This window comes from Mixophyes fleayi, chromosome 2 (genome assembly GCF_038048845.1).
Source record: "Mixophyes fleayi isolate aMixFle1 chromosome 2, aMixFle1.hap1, whole genome shotgun sequence".
Lineage (NCBI taxonomy): Eukaryota > Metazoa > Chordata > Amphibia > Anura > Limnodynastidae > Mixophyes > Mixophyes fleayi.
In genome coordinates this window covers 89,039,291-89,066,866 of record NC_134403.1, presented here as the reverse complement: position 1 = coordinate 89,066,866, position 27,576 = coordinate 89,039,291, and the positions used below count along the sequence as shown (strand labels likewise).

At 40.3% G+C, this 27,576-nt stretch overlaps 1 protein-coding gene across 1 annotated transcript; it reads right to left on the bottom strand.

Annotated features, from left to right (window-relative positions):
* Positions 1-460: 460 nt before the first annotated feature.
* Positions 461-19,652, bottom strand: CD63 (CD63 molecule). The gene is made up of 8 exons (XM_075199601.1): positions 19,534-19,652; positions 19,234-19,312; positions 4,441-4,629; positions 4,275-4,349; positions 4,089-4,184; positions 3,245-3,382; positions 2,010-2,093; positions 461-1,109 (listed from the first exon to the last, which is right to left on the bottom strand). Exons 2-8 carry the CDS (start codon positions 19,297-19,299, stop codon positions 1,044-1,046), a joined length of 714 nt encoding a protein of 237 aa, XP_075055702.1. The 5' UTR covers positions 19,300-19,312; positions 19,534-19,652; the 3' UTR covers positions 461-1,043.
* Between the last annotated feature and the right edge of the window lie 7,924 nt (positions 19,653-27,576).

Here is a 27,576-nt window from a genome sequence, read left to right as displayed (position 1 = left end):
AAAGGACTTTCAACAGGATCTATAGCATCTTCATCATGGTTATAAAGAGTGTTAAACCAACAAGCCATTGTGCCCTTAATCATTGATACTCCCATTAAACAATGATCTGAAACTCCCATACGGCAGTAATTCAGTCAAAGAACAAAAATACAAAATGTACACTGGGGTCATCACCTACTAGCAGTCACCTCCTCTTCTACATTTCTCATACATACCTGAATCAAAGAACTTAGGCAGAGGAGAGGTAAACACTTTGACAGTAAATAGTTGTACTTTCATGAATAAAATACTGAAGACAAACACACCCTTAGCAGCACATAACACAGTTGTCATGACAGCCACCACATGCACACTAGCAAATGGAACCAAGTTATCCAACTCTGCAGGTGAGGGTGGTTATTGGTAGATAAACCAGTTGTTGAGAATATTCAGCCAATAGATCAAACTGGGACTAGAGAGCTGTTATAATCAATTTATTCTTGGCATTTTACATTTTGTGCTTGGTAGAAATGGAAACTTGGGACACCGGAAAGAAAAAGGACTGTATAGCGATTTAGTAAAAATTACAGGGCATGTTCTCTTGACAAATGTATGGCACAACTACATACTTTTTACATAGATCATTTTTTTGCATTGATACAGTCCACTTTACTTGAGAAGCAAAGTATTGCAATAAGGCACTAAATGAGTTACATTCTGCTTACTTTTTTTCTAATATCCAGGCTTTTTTATATACATTATCTTTGACAAGACTGATATCATAAAACTTTAATTTAGAAACAAAGAAAAAGAAAACCCCCAAACACAACCAGGCAGGTACAGTACAACAATAAGTACAGATTTTCTTGAGATATAAAAATAAAAAAAACTAAGTGAAAGACATTTTAACCCAATTCACACAGGAAGGAACATGCTTTGTCATATCAAGTCAGGAAGTGGTGTGTGCAAACTTAATTACAAATCAGAGATACAAACTGGCATTTCCATCTTAATATGGTAATAGGGGATGTAACATCATGGCATGTCTAGCGCAGAGCAACAGGTCACATGACTTCATATCCACTGCGGATTCCCTTCATTAAACAGCAGGCAAAGATTACCCCCAAGAGCTACAAAAAAAAAAAAAAAAAAAAAAAAAAAAAAAGAAGAGGAAAGTGTCAGCAATCTGTTGAGAGGATGTTACAAAGCATAAAACAGCAATTGCTGTAGTAGAACTCTGAATCAGAGATTAATCAGTAAATATAAACTTATGAAAAGTATTTTGATTGGCTGTTACAGATTTCAGTCCCTTTATAACCCGACCATACCATTGTTAGGAAAAGTTGTTTTCTTTCCACCTCCAAGATTAAAACAATCAGGTTCCCTCCTGAGGGCACCACACCAACAAAGTGTGTTTTAAAAGGGGAGCAGGACTGTGGCATCAGCCAAATGTCTAGAGTTGCCACAAGTAGCAAGCTTGTAGTTTGCAAGTTTCTAAACCACTGCATCCCAAACCAGTGTGACCAGACTTCTGTTTGACAGATAAACTTCAGCAATTTAATGGGCTTATTCACTTTTCAACAATCACTTATTAATCCAACCTACCCCTAGCAAATAAGAATGTAAGCAGACGGGGTCTGAACTGAACCAACAGGCAAAGCACTGAATAGCACTTTTTCCCATGCAGGGAAAAAAAGTGCATTAAAGGGCAGACACCGCTCTACAACAGCTGAATATAAAGCTCTTCTATTCAGCTCTACAGAGAACGTCATCTGCCAGTGCCTATAGCAACCTGCCCCTATTAGGTATACATAGCAACATGGTTTAAAGTTTTTCAAAAGAATTGTCCAATTTTGGATATGTAAGTGGCTAAAGAGCATAGTTGGAAAAGAATTCCATGAAGCTCGAGTCAGACCGATATTTTGTCAGGTGATTTTCACCCATATGATGCATCACAACACTTATTAATGTTTACAAATAGGACATCACTCAACATTTATAATACTGAAGCACAAAGAACATGTACTTACCTCAAAGAAAGCAATACCCAGGGCCACTCCAGCTACAATGCCCACATTCGTTCTAAACCAAGAATCTATGCTGCCTGCGCAACCCTGTATGGGAGAAAGTTAGAGAAAAGTACTTTAAGTTAGAGAAATTGTTCAAACTATATTAAATTGTTTCAATTCTATATTAACTTTAAAACAGACAATATTTAAATTCACAAATATACAGATGTACTTGTGTACAGAGTACCTAATGTCTCTGCATATTTGAAGTGAACTACAGTAGGAGCACATAGACTTGTGTGGCATAAACAGTCTAAGTTTTCAGATAATTTAGTGTCAAAGAAGCTCCAATTGTGATTGTATCCATTCTATGCTGTGTACATGGGAGACTAGTGCACGCTGTACGCTGTTGTACACCCGAAGGAGTGGGGGGGGGGGGGGGGGGGAAGGAAATTTAAAAAAAAAAAAAAAAAAGAAAAAAAAGTTTCAGAGCAAGATACATATATTTGGTAAAAGGTATAAATATAGCAAACTTAAAGGAATGGCACTGTTTAAAACACTTAGTGTCCTCCTTGAGGTTGTTTAAAGAGGTGCTATTTATACACCCAATGCAGTACAGAGTAAATCAACTAATGTAAGTGCTAGATCCACTTTAAAATATTTTATATACGCACAAAGATTATTGACAGATCATTTACACAAAGATACTGACCTGCCATTTATAGCAGAGTTAGATAAGCCATTTAAGAGGGTGGGGGAGACTTCTATATAGTACCAGTTCACAGCAACATCATATTCAGTTACCCTCTAGTGTGCAGGGTGGGGAGTAGGAGCAAGTATTATATATCAGACTTCACTTTACTCAACATGTTGCCTATGGAATCCATGGTAAGCCAATAGAAAAAGGAGCAGTTCTAAAAACTCTCCCAGTGTTCTACCAAAAGGAGCTGCATAATTTAAATAAGGTAAATTTTTTAATGCTTTTACCAAATATAAAATTGAAGAAAAGTGGAGATTCTGTACCATACTGGCCGGAAAGGTGCATAGCCAAACAACTGATGTCCGGCTTCACCTTACCAACAATTAAAATCCCACTTGGTTTCTAAAGATTCTAAACTTTTGCCCAGACATGGCAAAATGACCAGCTTGCGAAGGCTTCAATGAAGCTTGCAGTGAAATGAAAGGTTCCTTCTGTACCAATTCTACAATGCATTTTGATCCTGATGCATTTAAGGAAAGAATTGTATGTTACTTACTGTAGTATAAATGTTGGATATGTTTTTGCCACAGCCAACAGAGAAAGTCACACAGCAAGAATCAGGCACATCAGTCCTGTCTTTATAAGGCGCATAGCTCTTCCAGTCCGTATAGTTAGCAGCACCACAGCATTTGAACTGGAACAGAAAACAGGTGTGAGCACAAAACCACAAGTTTTTGGGGGTTTTTTTTTTATAAAAAGGTTTTAGAGTACAATTCTAAACTAGCATTGGATACAGAGGTTTTCAGAATACAAGTAGGTTTTTTATAAGCAGTCTTAATTTCCCTTAGCTGAAGGTGTGCAAGCAGCAAACGTGGCTTATCTGTGTTCACTTGCTCCTTAGAGAAGTAAACACAGATAAGTTCCATTTAATGACAAGGCTTGGTTGGCGTAAATAGGCCAATCTGTTTAGGATAGACATTTGCCCTGTGTACTATGCAGGTAACCGGGAACTCACTAGTTCCAGAATTTTTACATAATGCTGTTAAACAAACAAAAATTGACATTCATTTGAATAGGTTCACTTTCATTTGGATTGTAGTGCGATTGGATTTGTATTAATTTAGCAGTTTGTGGTTCCAGACAGGCTTCCGCATGCCTTGCCAGCCAGAAAAAGTTTAATACATAGCTAAAACATGATTATACCCTTGTCCCAGGGCTTAGGAATTCTATGAACAGGTGTTGGCCTAAGCAGTAAGGAGCCTCAAGAACTGCAATCCATTAAAAAAGGCATTACAAAAGTACAAGGTACATTTTTGAGACACCATACGGGGCGTGGTGGAGAACAAGACAAAAGAAAAAAACCCCACGAAGAACAGGGGAGGGGGAAGAGACCCACTCACTTCACGCTGTAAATCGTCAATGCCTCTCATTACTTCTGCAGAAGTGTTGTACTTTCCCATACCATCTACAAAGGCGTCTTTGAATGCATCTTGAACCTACAGGGGAAAGAATGGAACGATAAACACATGACTTACAGCAGCTGAAGCACAATGCAGATTTTTCTTAATACATCAAGGAAGGCCTACCTTATCCCTGAAAATGTATCCGGCAATCGCTGCTGCTACTTCAACAAGGAATACCAAAGCCAGGAGGACAGCAAACTGGTCAAGGGGAAGATATACAAGATAAGCATCCAATTATGCATTGTACACCAGACAGAAGAGAAGTGTGAAGAGTGGGTCACTATCTCACCGTGGTCACCATGCAGTAGTTTTCCTTCGCAGCCCCACAGCAGCCAAAGAAGGAGATAAAGAAGATGACGACTCCCACTGCAATAAGAACAATGGCGGGGCCGGAGGAGGAGGCATTTTTGATAATCAGTGAGCTGTTCAGATGGATCTGCACGTAGATTCCCAGGGCTATGAGAGCAATGCCACAGAACTGAGGAAGAAAGAAGATACAAGTTCAGAGACTTCCCAAAGCGTCTCTGCTCACTACAAAAGCCCACAGGACAGCCCCAACAGCTAAACTGTGAAAGGCCAAACTGCAAGATTAAATGATAACTTTCTATACTATACATTAGGCTTTACATAGTTTATACTATCTACAGGGACACTAATGGCCCTTTCAAAATATAAACCAGGTATTTGATCATTAAGAAATAATCTTGCATAGAAGATAATTGCAGACCTGCCTCCAACAGGGCAATAGTTAAATCCACTCCTGATGAGGCTTGCCAAAATATAGCATGGCATTTACAGAATACAGACACCAATCCATGTTACAGGCACAACATAAACGTTCCTCATAAACCTCATTGTGTCAGTGGCAAGATCGGTTCAGTTTCTTTATGTGGTGACGGAATAATTGCAGAGACTACAGGCAATAACTGGGACAATAAAACAAATAAAAAAATTACATACACAAATTTTGAAGGCCTGCAACAGAATTAATTTTCTGAGGATACAACCATTTCATACAGGATCTGGAACAGTTAAGACCAGGTTTTGAATGGTCATCATTTTTATTTTATTTTATTTTTTTTAACACTGCTACTGCAATGTGTACCAAGGAGGTTCACCCAAGTAACAACCCATGCTTACTCAGTATTTACTTTACCAACAATCCACCAAGGGCACACAGAACTGACAATTACAGGCAGAGGCAAAATATTAAACACAGTATCAAAGAACAAATGTTCTAGCCACAGCTGGCATTTACTCATACTTTCCACTGCAATACATGCAACTTCCTTTAATTCTTAACTGCACAAAACAGATACTGACAGAGGTGTAACTTCTACCCTTTGCATCACTGTTGGCAAGATCCATCCCTCTTTATCTTTGAAGAGAAATATCATTTATGCACTATTCTCCATATACAACAGTCAGTGAAGGAAAAAAACAAAACAAAAAACAAACAAAACTAAAAAAAAAACTACTTGACAGAAAGGGTAGTGGATAAGTGGAATACATCATATGTGGTGAGGCCAATACAGTAGAGCAGTTTAAACATGTTTGGGATAGACTAAAGAATATCCTTGTAAAGAACAAGGGATCAAATAAGGTTTAAGGTATATATTGGGTCCCGTGCAGTTTTTTACCTGCTGCCCAGTGGCACACACAATTCACTTGTGATTTTTGGTCATACTAGGATAATTGAATACTGCCTACAGGAGCTATAAGAGGAGCTGTGCTACTTATTAATGTCATGTAGTGTATCCTTTGTAACCATCACAGGACATCAAGAAATCTCTCGGAAAGCAGACCAGAGGAGGACCCCAATTTGAGCCACCACAGAAGTGCCATTGGCCTCTGGATAAGGACACACTGGTTCCTGAGCAGTAACATTAAGTGTCCCCATGGAGCAGCCTTATGAGGGCATGGGGATCTGTTTGGCTTGCTGTGTCCCAGCATGCCATAACAACCACATGTAGTTTAGAAGTATATCTGCCTGTAGTGGCAATGGCATATTGCACAGAGAAGCGCATGTGAGGCTACCTGGTACAGTGTATGGCATCTTACATGTGCCTCTATTCCATGAGTAGCCAAGGAACATGAAATAGAGGCACAAAGAGGCCACTTGGCACTGAGGCTGTGGACAACCGATAGTATTGGCACAATGTACATGGCAGCATGTGTGGGGTACCTAATGAGTGGTGGGTGACATAGTATAAGCACAGAGTGGTCATGCAAATAGTTTGTGATCTCCCTACCCAGTGACAGAGAACAGACGCTAACTTATAATGGAACTAACACCCCCGTATGATTGCTAGTAATGCACTATCATAGTGAAAATACCAGCCATATATTGTCAACCATCTATATATATTTGGTCCCATCTGTTCTAATAACGATACATTAGATTAACGCAGAAGTATACCACTTCTTTCACACTGTATCTAATTGTAGTCATTGTTCACTTTCCAAATCGCAGACATATGTACCATTCATATGATATATATATATATACGTATGCACAATAATTATGGATATATCTCTGTCATATACACACAAGTCCACATTTTGGGATATGTGAGACACATGACCCAAACTGCACCCTAAACATTAAGACTAGTCAGCTTCCCCATCCCTTTCCCCCCCTTCCTCCGTCTATATATTATGCGGTATCCTGCATTTATAAATCCATAGCTTTACGTCAATGTTAGTTTACTCAAGTGTGATATATATATATATATATATATATATATATATATGTTAGTCCTGCACTCTGACTTATATAAGTATTGCATACAATCAAGTCCTCTGGATATATGTATTTTTGAAATGTTTTATTTCCGTTTTTGATCAATCTACACCTATCAACGCCAAAGGACAGACTATGTTGAAACGCTAATCACATAAAACATGTGACTCAGAAGATCTGAACACTCCAGCACAGCGTATATAAGACCCGCCCTCCCCTACACATACATCACTGCCTTGAAAAAGTCACCTAGGTGACGAAACGCGTCGGCCTATCACCCATCACTTCCGGTTTGTGCACATCCGGTCGTGACAGTCAGGAAGCGTGCGTTCCACAGTTGGCACGCACGCCGACATCCCGCTCGCTACTCTGCTCTCCAAGCTCACCATTCTCCGGATCATGCACTGAATAATCCTCGCGAGGATCACCCATCTCAAGTTTGGACCCCACACGGATTATACCAGATATCCTGAGGATCATCGCTACATCCTGGATTGGTTCAAGCGCAAGTAATATCACCCCTTTCCATCCCCTCCCCTGGACATTCTATTTTTATTTTATTCTGCTGGACTACTTGAGACTGTTTTTCATATGCAACCGTCGTTGGTTTTTTTTTTTTTTGGGTTTTTTTTTTCCTTCCCCCCCCCAATTGGATCTTTTTACATTTCTGGACACCTATTTATCATATGACTGTTTCAATTTATGTATGATGTACCTATGATGTATATTTGATATTCATTTACACCCCAGTATATGGTTCTCATGACCTGTAATCCACTGAATGTATATTTAATACCAGTTGATAAAGGCATTTTTACCACATTAGGCTGATCAATATTATTCCATTATCTAGGTTTAGCGCAGAATATTACTGTATTAAAGCATGTGGGGTACCTAATGAGTGGTGGGTGACATAGTATAAGCAGAGTGGTCATGCAAATAGTTTGTGCTAGGGGTGCTCCACACCAGTCTTCAAAAGCTGCCAACAGGTCATGTTTTCAGGGGTTTTTTCAACCCTCTTTTAGAGAGCATCTTTGCCCTTAATTGCCCCTTGAACTTGTGTGGTCTCCCAATCAGACATGTGGGTTTGGGGCCCATGACTTATATACAGCCTAGGGCCGTCTTACTGCACAAAACACTATGCAAAATGCTGTTTAGGTGAAACATGACCTCTAACAATCATTTGTCTAAGAAGTCTATATTACGCACAGTCAGGTGACAGTGTTTAAGATCAGTGTAGTAGATAATCATTTTGCTTAAGCAGTCTGACCAGTTCACAGAAGGAATGTTACACTGTGCTGCTGCAGGGGACTATTCTGGCTGATCACAACTTACACATGTGACTAGCAAGCCTGTAACTCAATCCCTAAGAGACACACATAAGCTGATGTACAAACACTTGCACTGGATGCAAGGAGTGCCTGATGGCCATTAAATTTAGGAAAAAACATGTTTGTTTTTGCAAGTTTACATAGTGTAGCACTTTCAGTCCCAATATATCAATATCTGTATGTATCTATATATACACACCCACTTTATATACAAATAAGAGCCTTAAAACTGAGCATTGAAGATAATCACCAGGGACAGGTGTATGAGGCCAGTAGGCCACCTTCCAACAGGCCAGCCTAATATTGGAAGTGTCCCTGGATGTCAGCACTGACTGCTGGATTTTGTCCACTCGCGCAGGTGGCCAAGACTGATCCAGTAATGCAACTTGTGAAGCTTGGGAGATCTGACATGCGGCCCTGTCATACTGCAAAGCATTTACTCCGTACAGACAGGTATTCACTTGTGAACAAAGCCTTTACCAGTGATAAACAGGATATTGTGCTTTTAACATCTTTATTGTGTTTTAGTTAAAAATAAAGTTGAAGAGTTTCATTTTATTTATGTGGAGTATAAACTTTATGCCAGACTTGCCATTTTTAATCATCATCTTCCTATTTTCAGAAATGTACTCTTAAATGAATGGCCACCGTTTGTACCCGAATATTGGAATCCCTCCCATGGTACTGGCTTGCATGAGAAGACAGTTGGTTAAAAAAAAAAAAAAAAAAAAAAAAAAAAAAAACACAAAAAACAAAAAAACAAACTTTGTGCAGGCAGGGATTCTAAAAAAGATTTAAGTGGCAGACAAATAATTACATTTGTATTTCGGCTTTATAAAGGGCTCACAAACAGTCAAGTGAGGTCCATGCAAGAGTTATTATAAAATATGTATAATTTCCTGGTGAAGATCTATTTGTAGCAGAATTACAAAAGCACCATTTCATAAGATCAGCACTCTGCAGAGTGTGCAAACACTGTCCGGGATCTACAGCTTTCACCGTTACATGGAGATGGGAACTAGGGACAAAAATCACATTTTAAAAGTGCCAAATAACCACTTTAAAATGAAATGTATATAGCAGTACGCCAGTTAAGCTACAGAAGAGATGGCTAGACATTGTAGAATATACTCCATACAAATAAAAGCTTTGACAACCACATGAATGTTGTGGTCAGGCTCTGTATCATGTGAATTCACGAAATGGTGACTTGCACCACAGAGTTCAGTATCATGTGGTCTTTGTTCCATGTGTCTATAGCGGGACAGAACAAAAGATTTTTGGGGAGCAAGGGTGGGGGGGTGGAATAGAATTTTAGGAGCACTGAAAACACAATGGCCCCGCCACTTCTATTACATGTGAAATCTTGCAAAGGAATGTACAGCCTAATAGAATAGATAACTAAAGTAGCCTAACAAAACAAACAAAAACAGACATTTTGCCATTTAAAATAACCGAAACAAATACAAAACTAAAAACAAAAAAACAGAGGAATCTTTTGTTAGGACGGGAAACGTAGGAAAGTGTAGAGGACTTGAAAGTTATCAAATGATATAGTTTAGTCAATCCAAAGGTAAAAGGCTTATTGAAACATTAAGTGTTTACAGTGGCAGAGTTGTTCTCCAGTAGCTTCAAGAAGTTCTTTGGAGTCCGTTTGTGTAGGAAAACAAAAATCCATGATCAACGTCCAACACATTTAGTTTTTCATGTGAGCACAATTATATAAACAAACTTATTTTAGGCGGATTAGTCAAATGTGGGGGATAGGGTGGATGCGCCACCATACAGGCTCAATTGTAAAGACCACATTTCTGTAATATAAGCTATTACGTATCAGCACTGTACCAAGTTGTGACTAGTTGATTTTTTTTTTAAGCCACGACCAAACGATCTAAATAGATCTACACCATCTATATGCTGGTTTGGCAATGCCTTGTCCAAGCTAATAACTTCCCTACACTATTGACTACTTCCACCCTTGCTACACGTAGAGCTACCAGTAGATCAACACAATCTCCAGCTGTGCCAGGGACCAGTACATTTCATTAAACAACTGGACTATATCATTAGCAGAACACAGTTTACATATAACTACCATGCCATCCAATGACTCCCCCTCCAAACATTAACTCCCAAGAGAAATCTCATTTTAACAAAAAGCCAGAGGTGTAGTACACATAAATCACATCATACCGTATAGCTTAGACTTTTATTTAGCCTAAAATGATCTAGTGTGCCACTGTCCACATGCAGTGCGCACATTATAAGGTGGGGGTGGCATAGTATACAAAAATTAAAACTGCACTATTTTAAAGGCCTTTGTCCTACATAGTAGAAGTATATGCCTGTGGATAAGAGCCTTTACACAGTGGAGACACTTACTGTAAAAAAGTTTAATGCATAGAAACAGGTGTGATACAATTGTTTTTCCGCGTTACAATAACCATCAGCAATTTACTCTCAGGGTGTTCGCTTTTTTTTCAGAATGCTACTTGTTCCATTTATACATCAGAAAGGCCTTCAGTGATCTCCAAAATATTATTAGAGAATATCCAGTGTGTTTGTGTCACTTCTATTAACATTAAAAATGACAGTGGCTACAAGACGCATTACATTCCTTTCTAGAAGCCAAGTGGTTAAACCAGGGCACCAGTCAGACTACAGGCTCTCATGTGGCTGTTCTCTCCAGCTGCTTTATATTACATTGGTAAATATTGATCTAGGCAGTCACCAGGCACAGAGGACTATGGATATCACAAAAGATAAGGAGACTGTAAAACAGAATCCTGAGGCTCCTATAATTTCAGACAGAACATTCGTTATCTATTTATTTAGCGCAAGCAAATTCCATAGCGCTTTACAATTGGGGACAAAACAGAGGTAAGAGGACCCTGCAAGTTTACAATCTATAGGACTCTCACATTTCCCAGATGGATTTTAAAATAAAAAGATCCACAATTACGCCGTCAGGAGACAAGCTCCGGGTTTGGAAAGGACTCGTATGCTGGTTCTAGAAACTTTCCTCACTTCCACAATATCAAGCCACTGCAGGAGCAGACTGGGAATGGGAAATTCTCAAGGCACCAGGCAACAAAGTGCATGCCTTAAGTAGTTTCTTTATAATGAAAGAAAGGTTTACTTTAAAAGTTTAGGGGTATATTTGAAAAAGTGGAGATATTGCCTATAGCAACCAGATTCTAGCTGTCATTTTGTAGAATGTACTAACTAGAATCTGACTGGTTGCTATAGGCAACATCTCCACTTTTTCAAACCCACAGTTTAGTAAATATACCCCTAGGAGTTAAAATCTGAATGGAGATAAGCAAGGTAACTTTCTTTTGACACAAACAGACTTTGACGGCAGATAAGAACCAATAGGCCCATCTAGCCTGCCCATTGCTTTGTCAGCCTATGGTAACCTCAAACCCCATTTGATCCTTTATAAGGATATTCGTATGTCTATCCCAAGCATGTTTAAACTTCTCTATTTATTTAACTTCTACCACCTCTGATGGGAGGCTATTCCACTTATCCACTACCCTTTCTTTGAAGTAATTTTGTGTCAAATTTCCTCTGAACCTACTTCCCTCCAGTTTCAACGCATGTCCTCGTGTTTCAGTACTTATCTTCCTTTGAAGAATGTTTCCAACCCGTATCCTGTTCAAACCCTTGATATTTGAAAGTTTCTATAATGTTCCCCCTTTCCCTTCTATGCTTCAAACTATACAAATTATGATCTTTTAGTCTTTCCAGGTATCCAGGTAAGTTTTGTGCTGTAGGCCATGCACCATTTTAGTTGCCCTTCTTTGTACAGTCTCTAATGTATTTATAAACTTTGAGATAAGGCCTCCAGTACTGAACAGTGTTTTAGATGGGGCCATACCAATGACCTATACACATGGCCGGTTTAAGGATACTGTGAGGCCCCTCCCCCCATGAACTTACCTCCTTTCATTGTTCCACTCCCTGTAGCAATTACGCGGTAAGGCCTACAGTGACAGCAGGCAGTTAACAGCATAACATTTGCCGTTAGCTGCCTACCATTTTTCCTTGAACAAGTGACAGTCAGAGACCAGAGAAATGTCGCTAGGCCCCTCAGCTGCCCGAGGACCCTGGGCTGTAGCCCCTTTAGCCCTATTGTTAATCCAGCTCTGCCTATACAGTGGAATTACTTCCTTCAGCTTCTGATTCTTCTCTTCTCCCTATACAACCAAGGATCTGACTTGCCTCTCTCATGGCTTTGTTATGATGTAATGGTAGGTAATCAATCTAACACTGTTTAAGTCTGGCAAGTGTTTAGTTGATGAAAATTTTGTAGCCTCCCCCAGGCAAGTCATACCACAGCTTTTATTAGCCTAAACTTGTGCATACACCACACCAATATAGTCCTGTTACATCTGGATAATCAGGCCAAATGGACAGATGTTGCCATTCATATACATAGACAGTTACATTAGTGCAGTGAGGATGACAACATACACTCAGATGCAGACATTGTCCAACCACATCCGTCCCAACATCTGATAGTTCCCCATATTATGTCAATCGGCAGTCTTTTGGTGGCTAAACATGAAGCAACTTGTGGCCAAACCGATTTGGACTGCAAACTGGGCTGATTTTAGACCACAGTGTGCATAGGCCCCTTAAGAGTTACAAACCCCAACTCATTTATATTGATAAGTCTTTGGGTCAGATATCTGTTGTAAGAGTGAAAGAGATTAAACAGAAGTATATAAAATCTATTAAAACAAATTGGATGATCATATACAGTGGACAGATGTTGTGGGCATAACATAACTAGAATCATCTGTCAGCAGCAAAAGTACTCCAATTACAAGAGGTTCTCATCTACAGGGAAGGTTTAGGACAACTGTTTCACAGTACCAAAATGCTACCATAGCCTATAACCAGATGTTTGCTTCAATTCTCAACCATACATAAAAAAAAACCCAATGTGATTTGTGCCGCTATGGGCCCCACCTCTTCTGCAAAGGTACATGTGGAAAATTTTGTGTGGCTTAGAGGATAGCACTTCTACCTCACAGCACTGGGGTTACGAGTTCGATTCCCAACCATGGCCTTATCTGTGTGGAGTTTGTATGTTCTCCCCGTGTTTGCCTGGGTTTCCTCTGGGTGTTCTGGTTTCCTCCCACACTCCAAAAACATACTAGTAGGTTAATTGGCCACCATCAAACTTGACCCTAGTCTATCTGTGTGTGCGTTAGGGAATTTAGACCAAGCTCTATTGGGGCAGGGACTGATGCGAGTACGCTCTGTACAGCGCTGTGGAATTAGTGGCACCATATAAATAAATGATGGATCTATTCATCTGTGAAAGCGAGAAGTGTGTATTTCACAGACTTACACCCGTCTACAACGGTTAGAGACTGGAACCTGCCTAAATATTCAAAGCAGTTTATGCCAATTGCAAGTTGCATCATCACGATATGTTCTTTGTACAAATTTGCATATTTAAAAAGGTGTGACGTGTAAATAGCATATATTGCTGTTTTGTTAACATGTCATTGACTTGGTAAGCAATAGACTACTTTACACATGGGCGTTATCCTGAGTAAACAGGTGTTCCGATAGTCAAGGTAGAATAGCACTGCTGCGAACATTTAGCAGCCTATTTTTCATGCTGGTTAATTAGGTGACACTTATCCTGCTAAGGATTATACAAGACATATAGAAGAGAAAAACAAAAATGGGGCATGACAGAAGTTTTCCTCTAATCAGACCAGATTGGTCTACACAGGTAAACAGTAGCAGTGAGTACAGATGAGGGGGCATTATCAGAGGCAGTGTTCTCTGCACCCAGAACAAGAGAACCATATAGCTCAATACATTCCCTGCTATTCTGTCACTAGAAATAAACTTGCTTTTTTACAAAATTTAAACTTGGCCTGCGACTGCTTTGTATAGGAGAGGAAAGAGCAAAAAAAAAAAAAAAAAAAAAAAAAAAATATAGTCAGTAAACAAAAACCTGCACAACCCATTACTCAAGGGCAGATAAAGAGGAAGTTCAGAAGAAAGATCTATAGATAGCACAGGATGCTGTGAAACACTGAGCGCTGCCCAGTCATTGTGAAATTCAGCCCTGCTCACAGATCAAGCACATACTGTATACCAAATGCAACATTATCCAAATACACACTATCTTCAGGCATACGTTCTAGAAGGACTACACAGTTCTGAAGGACTAGTTTCATTGTGATAACCACGTTAAGAAAAAAAAAATGAAGTTACAGAATAACTTCAGCACTAAAATGTAATTTTGGGTGGAGTTGAAGACTTAATATAACAAAGTTGTACTAATCATGGATTTAACAGCTGTGGTCCCAGATAGCTGTAACAGTGTCATTCTGCATTCATCTCTCCTATCACTCAGCCTATCTGCAAATGCAAAATTCATGGGGTTAGGGGGAATGGACAACCAGTTTGCTTGAAACAGGTGAAGTGTTAAGGAGTGCGGCATGTGGGCATTACACTATTGGGGGCTGACGCAAATCCAGCAAGTGGCACATCCAAGGTTTATTTTTAGATTGATAAATGGGTAGGATTCAGTAAGTTAGTTTTAAGTGGCATTATGTACATGAGAGATTGACTTACTGTTCAGGAAGACACAAAGAAACAATCCCCTAAAGAGATTCCATCACCAATGGCCATTTAGACTACCGTAATTTCCGAGGCCAAAAGAGTTACAGATCCAATCATTCTGTGGGTGGGCCAAGCAACCAGTTGAAAGGGGTACTACCTGCTAAATTGCCAACAATTTCACAACTTACTATCTAGCACAATCAAGATTCTATCCCATCAGGAGATAACTGCCAGCAAGCTCATGTAACAATTTCTGTCTTCTATGGGCTGAACACAACTCCTGCTCACTTTTACGTATAACCATGCATGCAATCAAGGAAGTAATTTGGGTACAAAGTGAGACCTACCAATGCATTTTACTTCACTGCTAAAAATAGCACCTTCATTTATGTAAATCAATATTTGTATTAAAATGAAAGCACCATTTTATTGATGTTTCTAACAAAGAATGAAACAAGAACCCGTTTCATATAGCAAATATTAGCCCCCATCATTTTCAAAGAGAAAACCAGGTTACCTCCATGACCAGACAGCTTCTCTGACCATATAAATTGTAAAATCATAGGAAGGTCTTTCACAAATTGTTAATCTTAGATTAGGAGTCTAAATGTCTGGAACACAAGCTCTAAGGAAGTACTTCCTGTTGGAAATAGAAAGGTTTCTTAGGAACCCTAGGACATCGGAGCTGTAAATGCAACACAAGAAGAATCCCAATTATCACTCTGCTCAACTATTTTGTAGTTTCAACTATTATAACAGTCCTTTAGAATTATACAAAACTTTACTGCCTGGATACTTAAATCTTCCAGGATGGAAAAGTCCAAAAGTGGGAGACACCTTTACCTTGTCAAACAACCAGTGTGCTTTATATAAAGCATAGGCTCATAGCCAAGTCAGACTACATCCTACAGGGTATTCTATATTTCCCAATTCTGCATTAATTCCTTATTGTAATTGTTGCCAATCCTTCCACCCCCTTCATCCCTGTAGCATCTTTCCCTGAGGATCAAGGGAGTACTGATGTTCTATATAGAGTAAAGTTGGCCATTTAATATCACATCCCAAGAGGTGGCAAAAAAAAAAAGCTGAGGGAACTATTGTCTCAACCCTTACAGCCTCTGCTTGCTCAAATAAGTTAACTGCAAGGCCTTTTTTTGGCCTTACTTACAGGAAGACTATTGAGTTTAAGGGAAGATGCCCCCACCCCCAAATTAAAAGCCTTTAATAAAATATATTAAAATTACGGTCCAATATGACAAATATAACTGCACATATTGCTAGAAGTCTATGTAAATTATACATTTCATTTAGATGCGGAAACTGAAGTCAGTCTGAAGGCTGGAAAACAGAAAAAGAGGCATAAGATTATGTGAAATGCTTGGTACTTGGTGGATTTCTGGATAAAGGATTATTTCTGCAATTTGGAACATTGTGTCTAAAATACAGGGTGTTTCAAAAAGATGCCCCCAATTTAATATAGCTATTATAGCTATATATCTGCAGCCACAAACTGCCCATGAAAGAAACACTTACTACTTAAAAGGGCGGGGCATAGAGTTTCAAAGAACTCTGGTTAGATGCCTTTTCCCAGCGCTCCAACAGCCCCTAGCATTAATCGTTCACAAGATGGCGACTCCGCAACAAAAGGCGTTTTGCATTCTACAGTTCAGAAAGACGGAACCCGTAATTGCGTTGCTGTGCGGTGCGCATTTCAACAGCATTGTGCAATCGATTCGCCAAAGAGTATTCGTCATTGTTTGGGACACTGAGGAAACAGGCTGTTTGTACAAGGGGAAGAGCACAGGGCAACCAAAAGTGAATGTGTTTTGTGCCGTATCTCACAAAAAAGGTTCATGGCCCTTTCTTTTTGAGAAGGGGGGGGGGGTGTGGGGGTTGGGGAAATCGCAAAACAGTCTCTTTCCACAACTTAATGAAGATTCTGAGGACTTCATTTTCAGCAATATGGAGCACCAGCACATTGGCACCTGCAGGATTGACATTTTGTAAATGAACAGGCTTCAACATTGGATAGGTTGCACTGGCCCCTAAGACTTGGCTAAGTGGGGATACGTCAAAAACAGTGTTTTTGTGCCACCATTAGAGACTAACCAGAATGACCTCAAAAACCAAAATCACACCAGTGGTGAATTCAGTGTAAGAAGACACAGAGCCGTTTGGGACGAATTTAAACCATCATCCCAATGTCGTCCGCACAGCAGGTCAAGGGCACGTTTATAAAATGGTTAGTAAAATTTGATAATTCATTAGACCGTTTGTAACAATATTGCCATCGTGAAATATTGCTTTGAAATTGGGTCCATCTTTTTGAAACACCCTGTAAACAATAAGCTACACTCAAAAATAAGACAAGTCTTCTCTCACTGCCTTTGACATTCTGCATTAAATTGTTTAGCTCTAGTGGAAAAACTTGGTTTTTCCACTTCAGGTTTGTGTTGTTGATGTGATCACTGCTGCCCAGTGCCAGTCCGTTTAATTATAAAAACGTAGGTTAAGTGCCTTTTTTCCTTACCAACAATTGTGTACAGAAGGCATCAATTATATATTTGTAGCCATATGGATTCAATCTACTTTAAAAGGTAATTAACTGTATATTGTAAGTAAAGCAAAAAGTGTAGCAAACTAACAGTGACTACAGCATTACGCCTTGTTGCAACAAAAAAGTGTAATCCTTAAAGTTCTCATTCCTATGCCAACGTCACTAGAAAATGAGCACCTACAGGTCATACTTCCTGTCTTTGTAGGGGTCTGTAATTTGGGGAGGGTCAAGGCAAAGTTTACTACACAAGGGCCAGTAGACATAACATGCAGGTTGGCAGAGAAATTCTCTCAGATCCAGAACTGCTGCATTTTTCACGTGTCTTCCTAGGAGGTTTCATTAAGAGCTATGAGCATATATTTTTTTTGTCCTTTTCACATGTGAAAAATCACATTAATAGGCCAAATAAGTGTCAAAGATGCCATTCAAACCATTGCATTCTAAAATGTTAACTGTGCGTTTAAAATTGTACAACAGAGCACAAACTAGTCGAGTTCATATTACAAGAACCACAGTGTGGGGGAACAGACCTACTGGAAGTTTAAACAATATACTGTCAGAATCATTTCACAATCTCAGCACTTATTTGCATTAAAAATGGCCACAACCAAAAGGCCTCACGCATGTGTGTTGAGTTTAAGAGTGCTCATGTTAGAAAATGTATACTAATGTAAATGTGCCATTAATTTAACATACAAAATACAGAAAGCCTTTTAATATTACATTTGCTTAAGCAAAGGCTGTATTTAGGGATTAGGAAGGGAAAGTAAAATCTAGACTACATAAAATGTACACACCTGGTTTTCTTGACTAAAACAAAGTAACCTGCCTTAATTATGCAATTAGTAATCCAAAATAAAGTGAAAACACAATGTTTAAACATTTGGCAGCATTAGAGTAATGGACCCAATGTAGAAATGACTACCAATTGTGAAACTATAAATACAGGCAATGTTTGGCATCATAATACCTTGTAAAGTCAGGCTTTAAGTTAATGCTTTAGCACAAATTTTCAGTCTGTTAAATGTTAGATATCCTCTAAAGTCTACTGAGAACAACCTCTCTTGGGTCTTCTAGGAAAAAGTTGACCACCACCAATCTGAAATGTATTAATCCAGTACAAGTTGGGGTGGCTGAGCATTTACAAAGATTCAAATGAACTGGTTTAAGATAAATTTAATTAGAAAGTATTTTAAGACATAAATAGTATATTTTAAAATATTATCCCACTACCATATGCAGGGTGTGCTTAAAAAGGGATAACATCAGAAGTGTATAATGTGTTAAAGCCTTTTTACAGTGCAGTAGACACTGCCCTATATTTCAAAACAAATATAATTACAGACTCTTGCATACTCTTTACTCAATCCTTACATGGAATGAGCTTGCATAACCCATCTAGTCTGAATTTACCTCAAAAACAAAATACCAAACACAACAAGCTAAGTACAGGCTTCAAACATAAACATGTTTACTTATTACATCAGTTAATACAATTCTGTAATAACACTGTTCAAAATAAAGATGTTTAAATGTAGAAGTATTAGGTTGCTTCTGAGGAGCAGTCACCATGTGAGATGACGTTAGAAGAACCAAGGACAAACAGCTGCTGCTAATGTGATTATACCTGGGAGGCTTCATCAGATAGATAGACGTAGGTTTGGGATTATTTATCTTACAGTATATTCCATGCAAGCCAGGAGCTCGGGCACCACCTCTTACAGGAATCCAGTACACAGCAGCGTTCCCTGGTGTCCTCCGGACAGGACTGGGGTGCAGCAGTTACCACTACGTGTAAGGGAGACGAAGAAAGAGGGCAACAACAACAACAAACAAAAAAAAGTCACTCACCCAAAACAACAAGTTAAAAATAAACACGAGATATTTCACGCATTTCATTCCTCCTTCGACAGCCATCCTGTTGCCGTATCTGAAAATAAAGAGGGGTTGTGAAGAAGTAGTTTTATAACCGAGTGTTAAACATGATTACACCCCGCAAGGCTGCCTCTCCCTCCCTGCCAGAATTACACTACATGTCTGGTTACACCCTACTGAACAGACAGCGGAGTATACAAGACACGATGCAAATACTACTTCTGTACACAGAAGAACAACATATACTTATACCTCACACCCTTGCACAGTACTTACCTCTGATCTGCTCCTAATAAAAGCTCTCTCTCCGTCTCCTGCAAACTGTTGCTTCTCCCCGCCTGTAGCTGTACCAGACTGTGATCTCATTTAATGATTGAGCAAAAGGCACCCCTCCCCCCTCCTCCCAGCTAAACTGCCTGCCCCCGCACACTGACTGTGGGCACAGCGGCGGTCATGTGACCCTGCTGACTGACTGAGTGGCTGGGTGTGTAGTGTGCGTGTATTTACCTACAGTGGCTCAATGCTGGGAACCCCCTTAGTAACTAATGATAGTGAGTTACTTACTCATACAGTGAATGATCATTGCGTACTGGAAGACATGCTCATTATGAGCGTGACTAGAAACTCTATAGTTACCCTTTGTCCCTGATTTCCAAGTTTGAAAGATTTATCACTGGAAATATTTGTCTCAGTGTCACTATTTTCCCATATTGACCACTTAAGAAGTACAGTGTTTCTTATTATGTATATGTAATGCAACTTTATCTATTCTTTATATTTGTTCTTTATAAATTAATATTGAGGAGTATTTAAAATCACAAAATAAATATAATTGTAAGTTGAGTAATCATGTTAGGATGGGGATTGCAGTAGTACGTTAATATCTGTCAAGACTGCGCTGTGATGATCTTAGATAGGCTGGCTCAGCAGTGAAGTGTTCCTGGAAATTATTTTACAATGTTGGCAACCGTACTTACGCTTCCCAGTGAGTTTGTATTTATTCTTAATAATCTATTATTATTACTGTAGTTTACTTTAGAAACACACAGAAGCAACTTATCTTTAAGAAAATGCAATATCACATTCTCAGTACAGATCATAGCAGTGAATAAATATACATTATTATACTTCATAATAAGAAGAGCTATGAAATGAACATGGGCTTTCTAATTTAGAACACAATCTGATACTGCCAACATTACATTATCTGATACTGCCAACACTATAATTTTCCAAATCTGGACAATTGGAACAAAGAGGTGGCCATGCCTACCACAGGCTTGGCTTTCCAACCCCTGCCCACTTACCTAGAATATTCCTTTGATGGGAACTGTTCATGGTGCTCCACTGTGACATATCGCCAAACATTTTCTACATTTTATATATTCTAATTCAGGTTTATAATACTGCAGTCGGGACAAATGTCCAGGCTGGTGGGATAGTCCCCCAAAATCAGAATTGTCGCTCCTAAATCAGGACATTTGTGAGTTATGTTAGTGCAAGAAGACTGGTTTTAGATGAGCATAGTCAGGAGCCATAAAAATAACTGAATCCCTCCTGTTTAATACAGGCTCCTATTTATCAAAATGTACTGCAATTTATCAATGAACTATCACCGGGACAGCTGTGCAATGGTCAGCTGTCCATAGATACCGACCCAGAGTGATTATAATTCACTTACCTCTTTGCTGGGCCTGTCGGGCTGGCGAAGAGGTCGTACTACCAGACACTAGTAACTCTGTGTATATGGCAGTTCATTAAGTTATTATATTGTGTAGACATAAGGTAATGCAACTTGAGTATTTACTACTAACACTTTCATGCAACATCCCTACACTTTCTCTACGCTACACTTGTTGCTCCTGACATAATCATGGAGCATATGCCAAGGTTGTACAGCTGGACATATCATGAGATGCTTCTTACTACAAATATGTATATATATATATATATATATATATATATATATATATATATATATATACTCTACATGAGCGCCACGGCTTTCACTTTGAATGCCATGGGTAATGATCGTGGGGCGGGGGTGAATTTTGAATCTTGAGTGCCGCATAGGCACATTTTGAAGGGACTTCTCAAAGCTTCCAGAAAGGGAGACATGCATCACTGCAGGGGGTGTACTTACTGCCAGTCAGTGCTTGTATTATGCTCCCACCTTTGACTATCACTCCGGGTAACTGCCGTATGCTTCATTTTGGCCAAAACTCTGTTACGCTCAAGCACACTCTGCCCACTGCTGAGCTATGTCCCTGTTCACTCCCCCACCACTAACTAACCTGTTAAAGATGCTGTTGCTGGAAGATGTAAGTGTCCAGGCAGTAAAGTTTTGTATAATGCTAAAGGACTGTTATAAAATAATAGTTGAAACTATAAATAAATAGTTGAGCAGAGTGATAATTGGAATTCTTCTTGTGTTCCATTTACAGCTCTGATGTCCTAGGTTTCCTAGGACAGCTTTCTATTTCCAACAGGAAGTACTGTCTTAGAGCTTTCTTATTCATTCCAATAGCCCATTCAGTTCAATGTGATTTCCATAGATTGCGCTACATGGAGAAACCCCACTGAAATGAATGGCTGTTGAAAAGAATGGGAAAAGCTCCATAAATGAAAAATAAATACAATTCCATGACCTGCTTAAGTGCCAGACAGTCTGGTGTGCTTCCCACTATTAACAGGGAACCCTGCAGCCTTATGTCCCACAGTCATGGCATAAGTAGCACATATGACCAGAAATCCCCTAAATCAAAATAGTGATATACTCAAAAATGACCCCAAAAAATTACAATTCCAAGCAGGGCCTTGAGATCTCCAACATATGTTTCTAAAACTACACATCCTAGAGAAATTTGAAGGGATTTTAATGTTTTTATAATTCAAATTGTATAGTTGAGTTTCGTGAGTTAAGGATTGTACTTTTGAAAAAAACCCAGAAAACAATATTTGAAACATAATCTCACAAACTCTATGTACCAAATAAAAAAATCACACAATAAAATACTACAGATCGGGCAGAATACATAGATACCATATATAGTTACTGTTACTAAAGGAGGCTACACATAGTGTGATTCTGTCGCTCAACTCGACGGGATCTTTGTTAAATTTTTGGTCACTCATGCGGCTGACCAATTGGACAAGATTTAGCTGGCTATCTTTGGGGTCAAGCAGGTGGATCACCTCCAGCTTCTTTGTCACCTTTTAATGTGGTCAGAAATGGCCACACACAGATCAATATTGATAGTCTTCCCTCGAAATTTTGATCATGCGCAAAATAGAATTCATCATTTGGGGTAGGTGTCACTGGCGTGTTGGTATTTGCTTTCATTGTCAAGTTCTAAGTTAAATGTAACCACTTCTCCAGCACTATTGGTGAGCAAGTAGTCCATTAACAAGTGTTTTTAAAAACAGCATATTAAAGGACATATAAGAAAATGGCAGAGGGTTTAGAGGAACATAATGAAACATAAGTACATGCACACATTGCAGTAGAATGTTAGAAAGTTGTATAGAAGTCAGCTTTGTCACTACTACGTAACTGGCCTCCTGAGAAACGTACAGGGCATGATGTCAAATTTCCATCAATACTAATGCAAGGGTTCAAATTATTATCCATATTATGGACCACATCACCCTTCTCTTATATATTCAGATAATTGCACAATTTCAGGGGAATTCCTCCTCCTGCAGTGCCACCCTACCCAGGGACGGCTCTCCAAATACCACATTCAGACAAGTTGATCATGTAAGATTGGGGGTTGGGGCAAGTCAAGACAGTATTTAATTGGAGGAATTCTATAATTTACATCCTCTATATATATATATATATATGTAAAACTGGCAATAAACGTCAGTAGCAGTATTATACACCTGATACAGAATATATGAAATGTAGAAAAGCACTTAGGGTAACTGGGATACAATATTTTACTAACCTCTAAAATGTCACTTCAGTTCTAATCAGAGATTTCTGCACAAATCTATCTGCCATGTTCTTCCTTGTGACACCGACATCTTTAATCCTGTGCAATAACAAGAAGTTTGAGTCAGTCCTTTAATGTTATTTTGATGAAGTAGGAATAGGATAATCAGCCAAAGCACAAGGTAAAGGTTGAAGTAACATTATGTCTTCACTAAGTGCCCAAGTGGGATGAGATTCCGTCGCTGTTCCATATTCAAAGATCTAAGTAATTTTCTACTTATGGTAGGGATATGCCGCTAACCCCAATCATATTGTTTCTTAAGATGCTGTGAAGAGGTCCCCGGAGGGAAGGAAAGAAGATTACTTACCTTCTCGACATCGAACAGGTAAACCTCCGGCAGACTTAACATATTTTGGTATTTTGGCCCTGGATCAAGCAAATCTGCTAAGATTCACTTTGGTCCAGTCAGAGGCAATGAGACAATTAGTGCTGCAACTAGAGGAGCTACAAGAGTAAGATTCAGAAAATTTGGATGCCAGAGAGCAGAAAATAAGAGAAGATGGTGGAGACAGAGAAGAAGAGGCTAGGTTCTAGCAGAGAAGACTGCTGGAAGCGTGCCACAAAATCAGCAACAGTGGGATGCAAGAGAGCTATCACTGTTCCCCCAATGTAAGCTGCAAGATTCAGGTGTTTCAGCTGTGCCCTCTTCCAATTACAATTCGGGTACTTGTTATCCTGGCCTGTACCCTCCAATGTTTGGGCACATTAATTGGGCATTAGGCTCATAGGAACCAGTTAATCGGACATTAGGCACATGGGTGCCAGTATAGTTGGGCGTTAGGCCCATAAGCACCTGATAATAGGCGCAAGGCCCATAGGCACCAGATAATCAGAAGCTAGGCCTGTGGGCACCAGATAATTGGGTGATTGACCCGTTAGTACATTAAATAAGTAGGCCTTAGGATTGTGGCACATTTATTGGGGCACTAGGCCCAAGGCCTCCAGTTCAGGCATTAGGCCGGTTGATTATTAGGAGTTTTCTCCCATTTTCAGCCATTTTGCAGGTTCCCTATGCACTGGACCACCAGGGAAACTTGGGTGTGATTCACTTGATCCCTGACAATGGGGCCACACCCTGGATACTATTTTCCCACCCAAATTCATTGTTCAGGGATTTTCCTGCCCTTTTTGGTGTACACAATGGTACCTGTGTACAGTGTTTGCTTAGGTAACGCCTGCTTTCCCTTAAAAGTTTCCGTGTGTTCTCAGTCATATAGCACTCATTAGTCAAGCCCCCATTAATTGTAGTGTTTTGGTGTGCCCCCATTTCTAAGATCCATTAGTTACACTCCCTTAAAGGTAGGCTTTTGGTATATGATCTGTGTTATACTGTCTATGTTCTTATTGTATTGAATTTATTGTGTCGGGGGTGTCATAGTTAAAGTAGCACACTATACCAAGTGCTAGGAGTTAATTTTGCGCAGAATAGAATAGAACATTGTTGTTGCATTGTAACTAGCAGCAATAGAATGGGCAGAAAATACTACGTGAGAAATATCTAGTCCTGTCTCATCTCTTTCTTTGGAGCCATCTTTAGTCACAGACAACAATCAAGGGGAGACAGTGTCTCTACAGTGCATGTTCCCCATTCTGGTAAGTATGGTATTCATGCAGGAGTCTTCCCTGCAATGAATACCTGTAGTCCTATGCCAAGGCCAGGACCAAAATTGAGGTGTCAGCAACCAGAGTGGGGTGCAGTTACCCTACTCCAACCTAACACCTTGGACATTCCCACTTACCCTCCACTCCACTCCACTCCACTATCTCTTCCTAAAATAATTGCTGCTGTCTCCTTCCTTGGAGAACTGGAACAGTGTGTATGGAAGAATTGCTTAAAGGTCAGGTGGGCCACTTGATACCAGGTAGGTCTTTCTTACAATACAAGCACTATTGTATAATTCAATACTCACAGTGCCTGCAAGAACACTGTGCATAGATTGGGGGGTCCATGACAGAGCACTCATAAGAGGCGTTCAATTGCCATGGGTTGATCAGTTAACAATAAGGAATTAACCAACCATTATTAATATGGATATTTGCTTCATACGGTAATTTTATTTTGGGCGAACTATATTAATGGTTAAGTATTTAAGGCAACAAAACCACACACATCTCTATAAATATTAATCAATAGATATCCAATGGAAGTTGTCCACTAAAATTGAAGTAACTCCTAAAATGGTTAAGGAACTCCAAGGTACTTAACAGGGTAGGATTCAAATCACACAGATATAATATTGTATCACATATACATTATATATTGGTGCATGCCTAAAGAGGCCATAGATAATGTGGACAACAAAAAATTTAATTGCTAGAGGTTCCACCAAAAAAGCATATGGGTGAGGGGTAAACAGAAAGCCCTGCATCTGCCACTCTAAAGCTTAAAAGGATTCTGAAGGCCAGGCATTGACCATAAACTGAGTGAAAAGATTGGCATTTTGTAGTTGTTCTCACTGAATAAAAGAGGTACCAAACACAAATCTTTCAAGAATAACCCACATGTAAGGAGTGTAAGCCCTTACCTGCACCTGTGAGACTTGCTATACGGTCTACATCTCCATATCCATAGCATGTCCATATTTGCTATATTTTCTCTATTTTCTTTGGACATTCACAAGAGATTTCATCTCTCATCAACATTTTCCACTTAGAATTCCAAACAATGGCAAGTGAGCAAGTGGATTATATTTCCTCAGATGTATTAACAGGGACTGGCTGGCAAATTTTTCCCTGGGGGTGAGACACAGAAACTAGGAACATTTTAAAGAAATAAAATGCAGCTGCCCTGCTGACCAGACCCAATGCAGCCCAAAGCAGGTGCCCCCTGCCCCCCATCCCAGGCAGCCCCTATTTATTAATAGAAAGTATTCAAAGTGGCACAAATGATATAAATATGATATAGCATAGCAATTCGTAGAGCTGAGTGACATGACACTTTCTAAAATTGATGAGATTTTGCTATATCCAGAGTTGCTGTAGCCTGTGAGTGCAGTCGATACATGAAAGCACATACAGGGCAGGGCCCTCTTAACAACATTTTGGGCCCCCGGGCGAAGCAGTGCACCGGGGCCCCTATATATATATATATATAAAAAGTGATTATATATATGGGCCCTGCAGCCCAGGGGGGCCCGTCGGAGGCAGTGTGGAGACGCCGACTCCACACACGGGCCGCGGGCCAATCACGGCGCCCGGCCACGGACCAATCACGGCTCCCGGCCGTGATGAGGTCATAGGGAAGCGCCCGGCCCGGAGATATCGTCGGCGGCCACGTGGAGGGCAGCCTGTTCGGCGGGAAGTGAAGCTGGAGGAAGGACGTCCGGACACAGCAGCAGCAGCACCCACGGTAGCAGCAGCAGCAGCACCCACAGTAGCGGCAGCAGCAGCACCCACAGTAGCAGCAGCACCCACAGTAGCAGCAGCAGCAGCACCCACGGTAGCAGCAGCAGCAGCACCCACGGTAGCAGCAGCAGCAGCACCCACGGTAGCAGCAGCAGCAGCACCCACAGTAGCAGCAGTAGCAGGACCGAAGAGGAGCTACGCTGACGTCGCGAGCGGAGGACCTAGACCAGGTAAGACCCCAGTGGGGACCACCTCTCCCGGGCCCACGCCCGCAGGCTATCGGACACTATTTACTCGGGCCCAGGGCCTTCTGCCGGCGTCCATTAAGTCTGCCTTTCCGTTTGGTAGCTCCCGTTAGACCCAATAGGGCACCAGGCCCTGAGTAGATTCCATAGGGCGCGAGGCCCTCAGGTCACCCCCAGGCTTTAGGCCCGGTCGTTGAATCCTGTCTTTGTTCCCTCTCTCCCTTTTCCTATCCGTATCACCCTTGGGGCAAAGTAGGACAGGAACACACACACTCTGCTTTGATATTATACTTTTCCGTGTTAATAGTGTCCTGGGTATTGTACTGTGCAATTGAGTATTGTATTGTGAGTATTGTACTGTCAATTGAGTATTGTATTGTGAGTATTGTACTGTCAATTGAGTATTGTATTGGGGGTATTGTACGGTGTAGTGGGTGGTTGGGGCGTGTTGTGTCTCCCTGCAGGGGTCGGGAAGTGGTGTGTTGGGACTGATCGCCGGGTGGACTCAACTCGTCCCCGAGCCGTGCGTACGGCCTGGGAAGGGCAAGTAGGCAAGCTACGTCCCACCCCAGGGAGAAGGACCGAGGAGGGTCTCCCGAGCCGGTAAGTATTGTCTATCCCCTTTCCCTTCCCCCTTCCGTGTAGACCCTGGTGGGGCAGATCCTTGGGCGGCGGTGTGGCACGACTTCTTCGCGGGCTGGGGGAGATCAAGGTCTCCCTCGGTGCCTTGG

Bases quoted from the DNA above. Each gene is read 5' to 3' on its own strand.
- CD63 (XM_075199601.1), bottom strand. From the start codon at position 19,299: ATGGCTGTCGAAGGAGGAATGAAATGCGTGAAATATCTCGTGTTTATT. The intron at 4,350-4,440 runs GTGAGATAGTGA...CCCCTTGACCAG, and splicing joins ACTACTGCATGGTGACCACG to TTTGCTGTCCTCCTGGCTTT. The intron at 4,185-4,274 runs GTAGGCCTTCCT...TTTCCCCTGTAG, and splicing joins GATACATTTTCAGGGATAAG to GTTCAAGATGCATTCAAAGA.